Raw genomic sequence first — 14,313 nt, forward strand, 5'->3', positions numbered from 1 at the left:
TATTTCAAATGATGTTGAGAAATCGCCACCTATAAATGAATATAATGTCGCTGTGCATTTAAAAGAACATTCTTATAACACAGAACATATAAACGGAAATGAATCTATTGAGATGCCCATGAGTAATGAAACAAGGAATAAGAGAATTTATAAAGATAGAAAATTATATAGAACTCTACAAATGCTCGATAAAACACTTTCTGTTTTCAAATGTGATAAATGTGGGCTAACTTTTAAGTTTCAAAAAGCATTAATCAAACATATGGGTATGTTTCATACCGATAGTGCATTAACTTGCAAGTTGTGCAAGAAAATATTTAAAAACAGGAGAGGCGTATCCCTTCATTATAAGAATGTGCATAATGATAAAAATGAAGCATAGCAAATTTGATAGAGTTACTTAATGCAAAGGTTGATGGAATAAATAAAGAAAATGTTCGCTTTAGGTAAGAGCCTTAATTTTTTTTATTATTTTTGTATTGTTTGTTTTATATTATTTTGTATAGTGTTTGTATATTTTAAGCATATAATAAATGCATTTTTTTATAAATTAGAAACCATATTGTTATGTTTATTTGGAAATTGTATAATGATAAATGTTTTTTCTCTATTTTGATAATAAAATTGTAGATTTATGAACTCACAATAAATAAAAATGATTATTAAAAACCAGACAGAATATTTATTCAAAGTAAAATATGTCAATAATTGCGACATAAATCCTATTTTTGTTGTAATGTCTTACATTAGTAGTTTTTCATAAACTTGAGAAAAAATACTAAATGCTGGTTCGATTCAAGAGCAACAAATAAGAAATCAAAATAATTTTATTATAGTTTGGCTGTTTAATCTGATTGTGGACCAGTTATTCACCAGTTCAGGTTGCCGCATATGTGAAACAAAGAATCGTGACTTTTCTCAGCAGCGGGTACGAAAACAAGTCTCCGTATAATAATGTAATTTAAATCTAAATACATATATAAAAGTGATCTACAGCGTTTCATTACCAAAACGTTCTCGAAGAACTACTCAACAAAAAACAAATCTAACATAATGAGCGCAAAAACCCATAATTTTCTAAAATTGAATCTACATGCTTGGAATCCTCTTAAGGGCAGATTTTGTGACTAGATTATGAAAATATTAAAGGACACAAAAAAAGGTTATTTCTGAATGATTTATTAATCGAGAGATGCCGCAGGAGTTAAAAAAATGTCACCTCAGAAATTTTTGTTCGAAGAGGAAAAAGGAAAACAAATTTGAGGACGTTTAGTCACCTTAAGTTAATTGAAAGCACTCAATTTATAGAAAACTACTAAAGCGAGATGGAAGACAGGATTATTTTTATAGTACATAATATAATATCTAGTGTAGACCAGCTCAGTTTGTACACTTGGAGCAGGCAGATTCAGCGGCTGGCAACCTTAGCGAGGATCGTCATCCTTCCATCGAGACTTGACATAAATTTCTCTTCACATATGTGTATAACTATATAATGTTATATATTGTGTGTGACTAGTCCCCTAAACCATCAATAAAAACACCACGAAACTAAGCCAAAAGTATTTTATAAATTTCGCTACTATAAAATTAAGATTTTTCTCAAAATCCCGTGGAGGTCCATTTATGTATTCATATATATGGTACCTCAGTTTTCGCCATTAATCCATCCGAAACCGAGGCAATTATTTGTAGTGTGTTACGAGGCATGTACTTGTAGTATGTAAAAACATTAACACTGGCAAGCAATGCTTACACAACGAGAAACAATGCAACACTGCGCAGCGCGTGGGTTGCGTACGCCAACGAAATTCGAGGCAACCGACGAAAAACGAGACAAATTTTTCGCTGAAAAAATTGTAAAAGGGTAAATTTATGTATAAAAAAACTAATTTCTTAATTTATTAAAAACAGTGCTACGCACGAATGTTGTATGGAATTTTTTTGAACGGTAATTATAAATAAATACATAAAAATGGATATGCACGTAATTAGTATTGCTTGGACCAAAATAAAAATTAGTTTGACGCTTGCTGCATAAACAATGATGGCCGACTTGTTTTAATTTGTTTGACAAATCGCTACAATGTCACAAAGCGGCACGTTGTTGAATGTAATAATTAATTATGCTTCAATAAATGACATAAATAATTATGTTTTATAGGATTTGACGACGAAGACGAAGATGAAAAGTCCGGATATATTATATTTGAAGTTGATCCTATCGAGGTTGAAATAATCCGAATTGTATACATAGACTGTTGAGTAAATCGTTTAAAATTATTTGATACATTTTAGGACTATCAAATGAGCACAGAAAATGACACCAGAGAGGAAAATGATACTGACAGTGATCAAATAGATAACATGATCGAAATAGGTTAGAATTCCAAAAATATTTTTCCATATATGTATATCTTACAGCATGCGTTGCTTAATTGCTAATATCATTAGTGGAGCTCTTTGAGTGTTAGTAGAATGTATTTCAAATGAGCTTTTATTTAATGTCTTACTTATAAAATTTTTTTAAACGACTCCGTGACCATTACAATGTTGTGACTTTAATTATGAATTAAATTCTATTTTTTTGAAGGTTTTCTTCACATATTAAAGTATTTCATTTTGGTAAGTCGTAACGCTCATAAATTGATGCATATTTTCAGATATACTTGATGACAATTATGCACTTACTGCAAATTCTGATCAAGTGGACGCTTCCTATTTACAACAGGTAATTATTTACTAATAATGTTTTTTTTAACCTTTGGGTTTACTATTTAAATATACATTTATTACATAATAAAATATACATTCGGAAATTTTTTTATTGCTGATACAGATACTGTTTATGTAGTTAGATCTTTGGTTAATATGTAGTTAACTTCTTCAGCCAGTCTCTAGTTAATATTGAAAAATGTCCGCACATCGAAAAAGTTTGAGTACCACTGTTCTACAACACATTAAAATGTATCCAAAGATGATTTTGTTACTTTATATTTTTTTTTTTAATTTCTGTTTTTGAACGTTTTTATTTAATAAAGTTATACTTTTTTTATATATATATTTCGAAAAAACTCGGTGGATCAGACAGGCTAACAAACTTATCCGAGTTATTTACAAGATTTATTTTTAGAATAAATTTCATAACACATGAAATCGATGGAATTTTTAATTTTTATTTCCACTTTTAAACATTTTTTTACTTTCTTATTTTTTCCAAGATTTTTAGGGAAGTTACGATTTTTGAATTTTTTATTAGCTGCCATTTTGAAACCAGATGGTGGTTTAGGTTAGTTAACGAACTTAGTAAAGATTTTTACATGGTCTAGTTTTAGAAAAAGTTTCATGTCAATATGATGAAAACTACTGATATATTTTTCTTATATAGTTGCAATAAATTATAATATGAATTTGGATTTACATTATTTGCATTAATGGATTTCCTTTGAGCTTCAGAATTTTTATTAAAAATATTCTTCTGCATTGCCCAAACATCATCCTCTTAGATTTTAAATGCGTTATTGCTGTCAATCTCAGAGGCTTGTCTCTAAATCGTTAGTAGCATAAAAATAAATGTCCAATGCACATTTCTCCTACAGATCAATGTTTGCCAAGATTTGAGTTATTTTTAAAATTTCACAAAAATTCATAATTAAAATCTAACACTTGAGCATATTAATTTAGTATATATTATGTAGTATTGTTTATCATATAAAACATGAGATGCTATTTAAAATGATTTTTATTTAACACTAGATTTACGGGTATAAATCCGTCAATTTGATGTGTGTCATTAAAAATAGGTATATAATGACCAGATTTTCAAAAATAAGTAGTTTCCGAAAATAAAAATAGTGTTAATATATTTGCATTGTTTAAATGTAAAAAGTCGTAAAAAAACCATGAAAAAATTCCGTCGAACAAATCAAATCTGAAACCCGTCAATTTGCTGGGTTTCGTAAATCTAGTGTTAACATAAAAACGAATGATACATTTGAGATCAGCCTATAATTCTATAGATGAATTGAGCAATTTATCTTTGTCACAAAAAGTAGAACATTGTTGTTTATTATTTAATTCTCCGTATTATTTAAATATTCATAAATATTTTCAGCAGCGGCAACTATACAATGTCAACGAATACATGGGTAATTAATATTCAAGACACTTGGAACATATAACTTATGTAATTTTAATTAGGGATCAATATCTTATATAAAACTGTTCTAATTTTATAGATTACGATAGTGTAGTTAGTCAAAACGTTGTTTACAAAAGATGTGTTACAAAAGATGAGAAGAAAAAATCTCGTAATGTGAAGCAGCAAAGTCCATCTAACAATTTCAGTGATGCTTCTCAACGTGGTAATATTTATGAACTATAGAAGATCCAACTTTTTACTATTTTAATAACTAATATATATTCATTTTGGTTTTCCACAGATTACTTACGTGAATATTTTACACAAAGGCTTATTGCCAAAGCGGGCAATACTAATAACATTGATAAAAATGAGTTGCAAATTGCCGAGCATCCTGTTGGTTATAAAAGTCAACCTGAACAGATAATATTAAACAATCAAAAAGGTAATTTAGATACATCAAAACTTTTCTGCTATTTATGTGTATATTAACATGTTAAAATTTGTATGCAGGTATCTTACATAATTATCTATCACATGGTGTCGATATCGATGTGAACTACTTGAACGAAATTGCACCACAACGTAAAAAAAAAAGATATGTTTTTACATGTGCTAAATGTGGAGAGTCGTTTGATAGCAAACAACATCTCACAGAACATGCAAAGATTCATCACGACACCTACAAATGTAAAAAATGTGGACAAACGTTTAATACAATTAATTATGCTATCCATGTCGCTAATAACGCCTGTAACTTGAAATGTAATACTTGCGGAGAGGAATTTGAAGATATAAAAGAACTTAAAATACACTTAAAGACACATGGTTTCAAATGCGATAAATGTGGAAAGATGTATAAAACGAGCGGATCCCTTTGGATGCATAAGAGACAGAAACACAGCAATTTACACGACGTCAAGTGTGAAATATGCGGAAAAATATTTAACAAATATTATCTTAACTATTACCATATGAAGTCTCATAACGACTGTAATTTCAAATGCCAAATATGTGGAAAAGCATTCAAAACTGAAGACCATCTCGCTAAGCACATTAGCATCACTCATGGCAATAAAAGATTCGATTGCGAGATATGCGGGAAAACATTTAAAGGTCAACAATACATGTTGATACACAAGAAGCATCACTATAACAATTTCAATGCTTACGAATGCGAAATGTGTGGAAAGTTATTTGAATCCAAAGGAAGCATCAAAAGTCACATAAAACAAGGATGTCATAATGATTATTTCAAATGCAATACATGTGGGAAAGAATTTAATACTCAGTTTACGTTTTCTATGCATATTAAGGCTCATATAGATTCGAATGACTTTAATTGCCAACTATGTGGAAAATCATTTAAATCTAGGATATCGCTTGGATTGCATAAGAGGGTACATAACTAATAATTATTGCTACACATTTATAGGCTATAAATTAAGTTTGTTTTAAGAATATTTCTGATTAAAGTAACCTATATTATTATTTTAAATCTAATGCTGAACATAAAAGGCATTAGCCAATGAGATACAGCGTGTAACAATACTTCAGCAGACAATCAGTGTAATAATTAAGAGATTTCTGTTTGAATTAATTTTAAACTACTTATAATATAATCTTAATTAAATAGTAAGTATAAAAAGTCGTCAGCGCTGCTATTACAGCTTTAATGATGCTATTGCAATAAATCTCAAATAACATATTTTTTGAAAATATCAAAATTAGGAAGGTGCTAATTAAGAATATAACTGAAAGACTTGGTAAATCAAAGTATGTAAATTAGAATATTTTTTATGTTCCTTTTTTTATAAATAAAGATGTGTAATCCAACTTTTATTTTAATTCAATAAATATATTAACATTATTTATACATTTAAATCAGGGGCAGGGAACCTTTTTTATGCCAAGGGCCGTTTGGATATTTATAAATTCAAAATTATCGTTTTTTGTCATGCATGAGCACCAAGATTCTCCGAAAAAGTCATAAATCTTTGGCGGCCCGCTGAGCGTAGTTGTTTTGCTGGCAAAAGTGTTTGTAATCAAAGATATTAAAAAAATACACCATTCATTAATTTTAAATATAAAAAAATTGTTACACCACGTAGTAGCAAGGCGAAAAGTATGACGCGGGCGACCCAAAGGAATGGCTAAGGGAGGAGGCGAGCGGCATGTTCAGAGGGTGGCAGAGTGGAATAGACTGGCGCTCGCCGTAGAAGATGGGCGTCATTTCGGCACTGCGGCTTCAGCGAAAGAACTACGACGAAAATTACCTTTAACAAAATATTAGAAATCGGTACATTTATTGAATTGAGGAGTTCTATCCAAGTTCCCTACCCCTGATTTAAATTAATGATAAAATATTATTTTTTCTTTAAAAATACATTTTAATTTAAGAAAAAATTGTTGGCAAGAGCCTAGTACAGGCATGGCGAACCTTTTTGGGTTCGCGTGCCAAAAAATCCTCAAATATTATTCCTCGATTGTGCAGCGTGCCCAAGGAGTAAAAAAATGACCAAGATAGAAAAAAATAATTAATTATTTTTTAAAACGATTGTCGTTTATCTTAGAAAACATTTGATAATTAATAAAATTAAATAAATAATAATTCACGGATTACTTAATCAAGATTTTAATTTCTTAAATTAAGAAATTAAAAAAATATTTTTGAACTTGGAAATCGTTCGCGTGCAATCCAAATTCTCAAACGTGCCACCTTGGGCACGCGTGCCCAAGGTTCGCCATTCCTGGCCTAGTAGGTACAATTTCTGTTACATATAAGATATTTGGTGTGATTTTCAGTTTTTTAAGTTCAGAACTTCTACAATTAAATTATTCATAATTTGTTTTAATAAATCGTACCAAAATGTATTATTTTATTTACACTGCATTTTACATTTATGGTGATGGATGACAATTATCCAGATTGAGCCGCTGCAGTATGATTTTATTGAAAGTGTATAGAGCTTAGTTGCATGGTGAATCATATGCTATGTAAATGATCGACGGACGAGGCACTGGAATTTTTCATTCGATTATATTTTTGTCTAAATAAATGGAAGGGATATTACGATGAAGAAACGGAGATATTTAAGTGCGTGTTTACACACCTACGAAATACTACTTTGAATAAGTTGTTATGATAACCAAGCTCAGTTGGTGAGATCTTTCTCATTTTGTGCTCGGGTGATAAGTGACGAAAGTGAATGAGTGAAAGGAAAAAAATCTCACCGGCCGGGACTGATGATAACCATTTCATTAAATAAATACATTGACACGGTAATGTATAACGAATAAATGTACAATTCCTAAATTCTTTGGAACCATCTGGGATGCCGCCACACAATTTTATTTTTAAAACTGGAGTTTTCATTATACTACTTCGCAACATAGATCCATCGAGATTATACAATTTAACTAGATTGTGCGCCAAAACATTGTTACTAAATATAGTAATAGCAACAATTTCAACTGGTTGTGCTAAAGACAAAAAATATTTTTTCCTTACGTTCTCTTAATACCAATCGACGTGTCTTTTAACTTTACAATTTTTCTGTTAAGACTTGCTTTTACAATGACCATAAATAAATCTCAGGGACAGTAGCTCTTTCCTATGTTATCCACCCTTCATATGTAATTTCAAAAAGCACAGGAAGTTCCGCCCATGAGCAACTAGCCGATTTTTTTTTCAGCTTTTTCCAGAGGGGGGGGGGGCAAAAGTTGGCCAGTCTGTGGTCGATTTTTTCATATTTCGATTTCATCAAGATTCATAGTATTTCAATAAATAACATGTAATTTTTTGCCAAATTCAACGGGGGTGCAATTGCCCCCCACTTATCTTTCCTCAAATGACTTATTCTTTGGGATTATTTAATACAAACTTTACAATAAAAAAATAATAAATATGAGTAGTGCATGAATTTAGATCTTGTTTTTTTTTCCATGTAATATTCCGTCCTTATTATTTCAATAATATCAGAATATTACCTCGATATGATTTATTAAAATATGTAAAAGATATTATATTTTTAACTGAAAATAAATAATTATTTAAGGTAATATATTATATTTAATAAAAAAAATATATATGCTCAAAATTTACTTTTTTATGTCCGATATATTTTTGACGTTTATCTGTCACAATCGAGTTCCAGATGATAAACTATGAAATATTCTTTTAAAATGGAGGAAGTAACTTGTATTCAACAATTATTAAACACAGTTTCTCATGGAAATGCGATAATTGCCGAAGTTTTACGCTTAAAAGACAACATTCCGATAATATTCAAGTGAGAGGCGCGATACCCGGTATTGCACTATTTATTTGACAATTTTAATAAATTCATGCATTTTTTAGGTTAGAAAACAAAGAAGATCAATTAAAGTATGGTGAAATCATATTTGATTTCAGTTATTTTAAAAATTCGAATAGTATAGAGAAAAAGATTTCAAACAATGTGGTAAGTTATACCAACATTTTTAAAAAAAAAAACTAACTAAACTAAGATGCATTTTAGAACCTACAAGAGTTAGATGACGAATTCAAAGAGAGCAACTTACCGATTCTGGCTAGGTTTTATCTGGCATTTGAAAATATATATCAGTATATCACAGATTTGAATGTGTTTTTGGAACAATTGACTGAAGGATCGTTTATACAGCAAACGATAGACACAATTTTGCAAGATAATGAAGGAAAACAGCTACTCGTAAATACATTAATTTTTAAAATTATTATTATTATATTAATTAGATATTAATAATTATTTTTTATAGTGTGAGAGCGTTTATCTTTACGGATGCATGCTGTTGGTGTGCGAAGCTTACATTCCAGGACATTTACGTGAGAGGTTATTGGTAGCGTATCATCGAACTGCCGTTTCTCACCATCAAACGAATTTGGATAGTGTTTGTAAATTATTGGGAGACACTGGTTTTCGTAACATTCAAGGAACAAAAAGGCCAGCTTATTATCCTGATGAATTTTTCATGTAATATATTAATTATATCAATTTTATTACTAATTTGAAATTAATTTATTTTATATAATTTTTAATTCATTTTATATAATTTTTAGGCGAATTCCCATAGATGAAATGTTTATAAATATAATAATTGGTCGATTAAGAAGCGAAGATGTGTACAATCAAATTACTATTTATCCTCTGCCTGATCATCGATCGACTGCTTTAGCTACGCAAGCCGCGATGTTGGTAGTTTGTTTATTTTTCGCACCAAATATCCTCATGTTCGAGGCTGCTAAGATGCGAGAGGTCGTAGATAAATATTTTCCTGACAATTGGGTCGTCTCGTTATATATGGGAATCACCGTAAATCTAATCGAAGTTTGGGATACGTACAAAGCTGCTAAGACTGCTTTAACTAATACGATTAATTCAAAAAACATCAAAGATACTTCTCTCAAGCATGTGAGTCAAATGAATAAACTATGTAGTCAAACTGAAAAATTACTACAAAACATGGGAACTAAAGAAGATAAACTCATGGATAACATTAATAAAATCTTGTCTTTGATAAGGGAATGTAACGTTACTCTCCGATGGTTAACGATACATACCACTCCTTGCGTGTTTATTGATAATAATAAGAGATGCAAGCAGGTGAGAGATCAGATAATAGCCGAATCAAAGTTTCAACCGATGGATCTTTTTAATCTGTTGATCAATTCGTCTATGTTAGAATTGAGAGTCAAGGAGTTGCTTAGAGAATCTTTGGATAATAAAGAGAAGAAATGGAACGAACAGCAGAAAGAAGCCTCTGAGAGAATCATCGATCTTTGCGAAGTGTTTTCCGGAAACAAACCTTTGGCTAGAGTGAACAAGAATGAAAATTTATGCAATTGGTTCAAGGCTATCGCTAGACAGATTGATTCGCTCAACAGAGAGGATATGTCTTTATCGACCAAGAAGATCATTCAGCTGATACAAGCTTTGGAAGACGTCCAAGAATTCCATCAATTGGACGATATAATGCAAGTGAAACAATGGCTTATTGAAGCGCGGAGTAATTTGAAAGACATGGTGAGAGGTGGAGGTTTTACTGAAGACAGTTTAGTTGCATTGCAAGTTTGTACCGATCTAAGCTACGGATGGTATGCTGCTAGAGCTTTCATCGATCTGGGACGTGAAGCTTTACATAGAGATCCTAATGTCGTATCGTATATGAGAGCTATTTTTCTCAAGCTTGCGTCCGCTTTAGAGATACCACTATTGAGAATAAATCAAGCTGGAAGTCCAGATCTACTATCTGTTTCGCAGTATTACAGCAATGAATTAGTGCTGTATGTGAAAGAAGTATTGCAAATAATCCCCGAGACGGTGTTCAGACTTTTAGAAAGGATCATAGAGTTACAAACGTCTGTTATTAAAGAATTACCCACTAGGCTAGATAAAGATAAGCTTAAAGAATATGCGCAGTTAGACCACAGAATGGAAGTTGCCCGATTGACGCATTCTGTGTCAATTTTTACAAGCGGTATGATATTGCTATATAATTATGCATTATTAGAGATTTTTATTTGATTGTTTATTTTAGGTATATTAAAAATGAGAAGTACTTTAGTCGGCGTTATTTGTATAGATCCAAAGCAGTTGTTAGAAGATGGTATACGCCGAGAAGTATCTAAGCTTGTAGGTGCAAGATTGCAAGGATCTCTGTGTAACGGTATAGATGGAACTCTATCTACAAGGTTAACTCAACTCGCACATCATATGGATGGTTATAGACGATCTTTTGAATACATTCAAGATTATATTAATATACATGGCTTGAAGATATGGCAAGAAGAGGTAATTTTAATCACACATTCGTCTTTTCATCATATATTAACATATATTTTAGTAGTGCAGTAAATATACGCAATTAGTTTGTAATACCATAAATTCGCTCTTAAAAATTTTAAGAAGATAAAATATTACATCAGAAAATGTAAAATTAATCTTACCTCATGATTTCATCGCTATTAGCCCAAATATTATTCTACTATATAATATTTTAGTTTAGGTAGCTTAAATGAAAACTTTCTATCATCTCACCACTTTTTATTTGATGTAGTCTCTCTCATATCAAGTCTTCAATATCTTGCATTACAGTATTCAGTATAAGCCTCATTTACTGTATCACATCTTCGGCAATATATAAAATTTCCTTTACTATTAAAAACTAACAAATAATATATTAGTTTAAATTTAGTTTCACATATTATTCTGAATTTCTTTATAGGTTTACAAAATCATTAATAGAAGTATCGAAGAAGAATGTGTCAAAGCGTTACGTTTAAAATCTTCTCAACCTACTGTGATGATATTCGGGAAAGATTCCAATAATATATTTGCATGTTTATTGCAAGATATATACGCATTAGTGGATCCAAAGTATTATATTATTACACATACGTGAAGTTAAAATATTAAAACACATAAATTAATAAGCCATATTTTTAGGAACACCGTATATGTTGAGCATAATAGTGCCTGGTACGACTATAGAACTCGGAAAGAGACAGCAAATATGGGATTGTTTTCGTTGATCCATAGAGGCGTAGGAGCAGCAGGGTTGAGAGCTTTGTCAAAGTTGATAGGATCATGTATTACAGTACGACTCTCGCATTTATATAGTTTACTGGAAAGCTCTCCGCCGTGTAATCTATCAGTTCCGCCTCCTCGGTTGTCAGTATCGAATCCAACTAAATTTTATTCGCAAGCATCGGTTAAATTTTTAAAAGTATGGCCGATTATACTCGAGTGGGTTATGGAGATTGGAACTGGACAATTGATCACAAAGCACCTTAACTATCAGCTCAATACTTCTTGTAAGTTTGATTCGACGCATCTAGAAGCTTCGTTGAGAGCCGTGAATGAGTAAGAATATGTTTTGATAATATTTAATTAACTTAGTACACAATAAAAATTACATATAACAGTAGATGTCTGAACACTAAAATTTACATTTAAAATGTTTTGAAAAATCCAAGCAGATAAATCATCATAGGAATATTTCTTATTGATATTTTAGCAAAGTTTTTTGATAAGTCGCTTAGGTTACTATTGGAGAGCTTTATTTTCTTATATTTTTAATAAAAATATGTATCATAATAATAATTATTAATGAAAGGAATTATTAGAAGCACCTGATTTTAATGTGCCCAGAAACAAGCACTATGATCACACTGAGTCGAAATTAGTCTTCTCATTATTTATTATACTAATTAATTACTTTTCAGAGCTCTCATAAACAATATAAAATCAAAGCGTCATAATCAGACGTATACCGAGTTACTTCCGGAGCTGGTAGAGATGATGCACTGTGCTGGAATAAACGATCCATATCGGACGGTTTATGTTAAAACTAACAATAATCATGTATCAGAAATCTTATTTCTTTTTGCGATTAATCAGCTGCCAAAAATGGAATATATACACATTTCGGGTATTGTTTAATTTTCTACCTTTTTCTTAAATCAAGTTCTAGGATCACTCTTATGTTACTGAAACTTTCAGGTACTCTTATGGCAAGACGTTCAACGAATCACATAGACGGTGCTCCGTTTGCCATCGGAATTATAACACTATTGTGCCAACATCACGAATATTGTCTCGTAGAGTTTGTGTTGCTTTTCTGTCAATACATAATATCTCATATAGACGCCGGTTTAAAGTGAGTACCAAATATTTAACAATAATCATATTTATTTGTTCCTGAATATACACATTGTTCTTTTTATTACAGTCTCAAGAATCCAGAGCTTACAACGGAAGCATATACCGCCATGAAATTTATGGAGAACTTCTGTCGCATATCCAAAGTTCCAGAATCGTTCATAGAATCAGTGATACCGTCGAACATATTGACTCAATATCAGTTCATGTGCAGTAAAACTGTGTGATATTAAACGTGCTTTTAAGAATCAATCAAATATTTTCTTATTAGTCATCATTATATATGAAATATAATACATTTAAATACCTATTTTATATTATTATAAAAAATAAACCATTTTAATTGGTTGTATGTACATTATTAATACGTTTATTTAATGTAACAATTACAAAAAAAAGCATTTCACTAAAATTAATGATACAGTTCATACTATGATATAAAAATCTTCGGTGTATTATGTATATATTTTTTTAAACTATTTAACAATGATGATTAAAATATTATTTTTTCATTTATATACATACATATACTTGTATATATAAAAAGCTAATAAATCAGTCGTTAAAAATAACGATTCTTAATATTTAAAAAAAATGGCTCACAAGTATTTAATTTATAATAACATTACATTATTTCTAATAAAAAAATATATCACTATAGAAACATATATTGAACTTATATTATTATTTTTATACATAATTCTAAGGCATTATGTAAATTTAGAAGAGAAAAATATTTATATATATATATTAATACCGAAACAAGTTTTACAATAATATTATTTTCAATTAATTTATTGAAGTTGCACACACACATATAAATATGCCCAACTAATATTGTTTAAACAATCTCGATAATTTGCACATTTTGATAAACTTTAATTTTGAACAAAATCTATAATTTAATAATAACAGTCTTTGATTACACAAATGCCCATTTGGAAAAATAAAATTGTTCTGATTAATTCCACAGGTACTCATTTTGTCTACACAACACACATTTTTTGGTTTATTTTTTAACATTTTTCTGTCCACATATTGTTTTTTTTAAATATATAATGTATGTAATAAATGCATAAATAATTGTTAAATGAAGTTGCTTTAAGAAATACAAACAGCAATTTTTTTATAAAAATTCTGAAAAAGCGAAAATATTTGATATCACAGGAGTGTTGATTTTTTGTAAGTTCAATAACATTATATAATAGGATTTTTGCTACAAAGATAACATGAAAAGTTATACACCGGTCTATAATTATTTAGATTTCATCTAATTTATATTGCTCTGACACTATTCATTGAATAGCAAAAATTTCTGCAAAATTCATAATTAGGTACTTTCCTGTTATCCGGAGTTATTGTGTTCACTGTTCTAACTAACCCGCTCACATGCTGCTGTTCTCAAATATAAAGCAGTGTGCGGCAACAAGTGACCGTTGGTCAGAACATAAATGACTCCGGATAAAGGTAAGGTACCGTAATTATAAATTA

General features: G+C 30.2%; 2 protein-coding genes across 2 annotated transcripts; both read left to right on the forward strand.

The window, feature by feature from the left end:
- Positions 1–2,020: 2,020 nt before the first annotated feature.
- LOC148235040 (uncharacterized) lies at positions 2,021–5,977 on the forward strand. Its single transcript, XM_088185795.1, has 8 exons — positions 2,021–2,099; positions 2,165–2,229; positions 2,299–2,380; positions 2,664–2,731; positions 4,115–4,148; positions 4,239–4,364; positions 4,443–4,586; positions 4,655–5,977. The coding sequence occupies exons 1-8, from the start codon at positions 2,087–2,089 to the stop codon at positions 5,551–5,553; spliced, it is 1,431 nt and encodes a 476-aa protein (XP_088041921.1). The 5' UTR covers positions 2,021–2,086; the 3' UTR covers positions 5,554–5,977.
- A 2,275-nt stretch (positions 5,978–8,252) lies between these two features.
- Positions 8,253–13,171, forward strand: Strump (WASH complex subunit strump). Its single transcript, XM_088185815.1, has 11 exons — positions 8,253–8,433; positions 8,502–8,604; positions 8,662–8,853; positions 8,921–9,135; positions 9,222–10,639; positions 10,700–10,953; positions 11,387–11,538; positions 11,608–12,024; positions 12,387–12,592; positions 12,664–12,820; positions 12,893–13,171. The coding sequence occupies exons 1-11, from the start codon at positions 8,309–8,311 to the stop codon at positions 13,047–13,049; spliced, it is 3,396 nt and encodes a 1,131-aa protein (XP_088041941.1). The 5' UTR covers positions 8,253–8,308; the 3' UTR covers positions 13,050–13,171.
- Positions 13,172–14,313: the final 1,142 nt, after the last annotated feature.

Source organism: Plectrocnemia conspersa, unplaced genomic scaffold, assembly GCF_051122295.1.
Source record: "Plectrocnemia conspersa isolate PC_06_02 unplaced genomic scaffold, ASM5112229v1 ptg000005l, whole genome shotgun sequence".
In the NCBI taxonomy this organism is placed as follows: Eukaryota; Metazoa; Arthropoda; class Insecta; order Trichoptera; family Polycentropodidae; genus Plectrocnemia; species Plectrocnemia conspersa.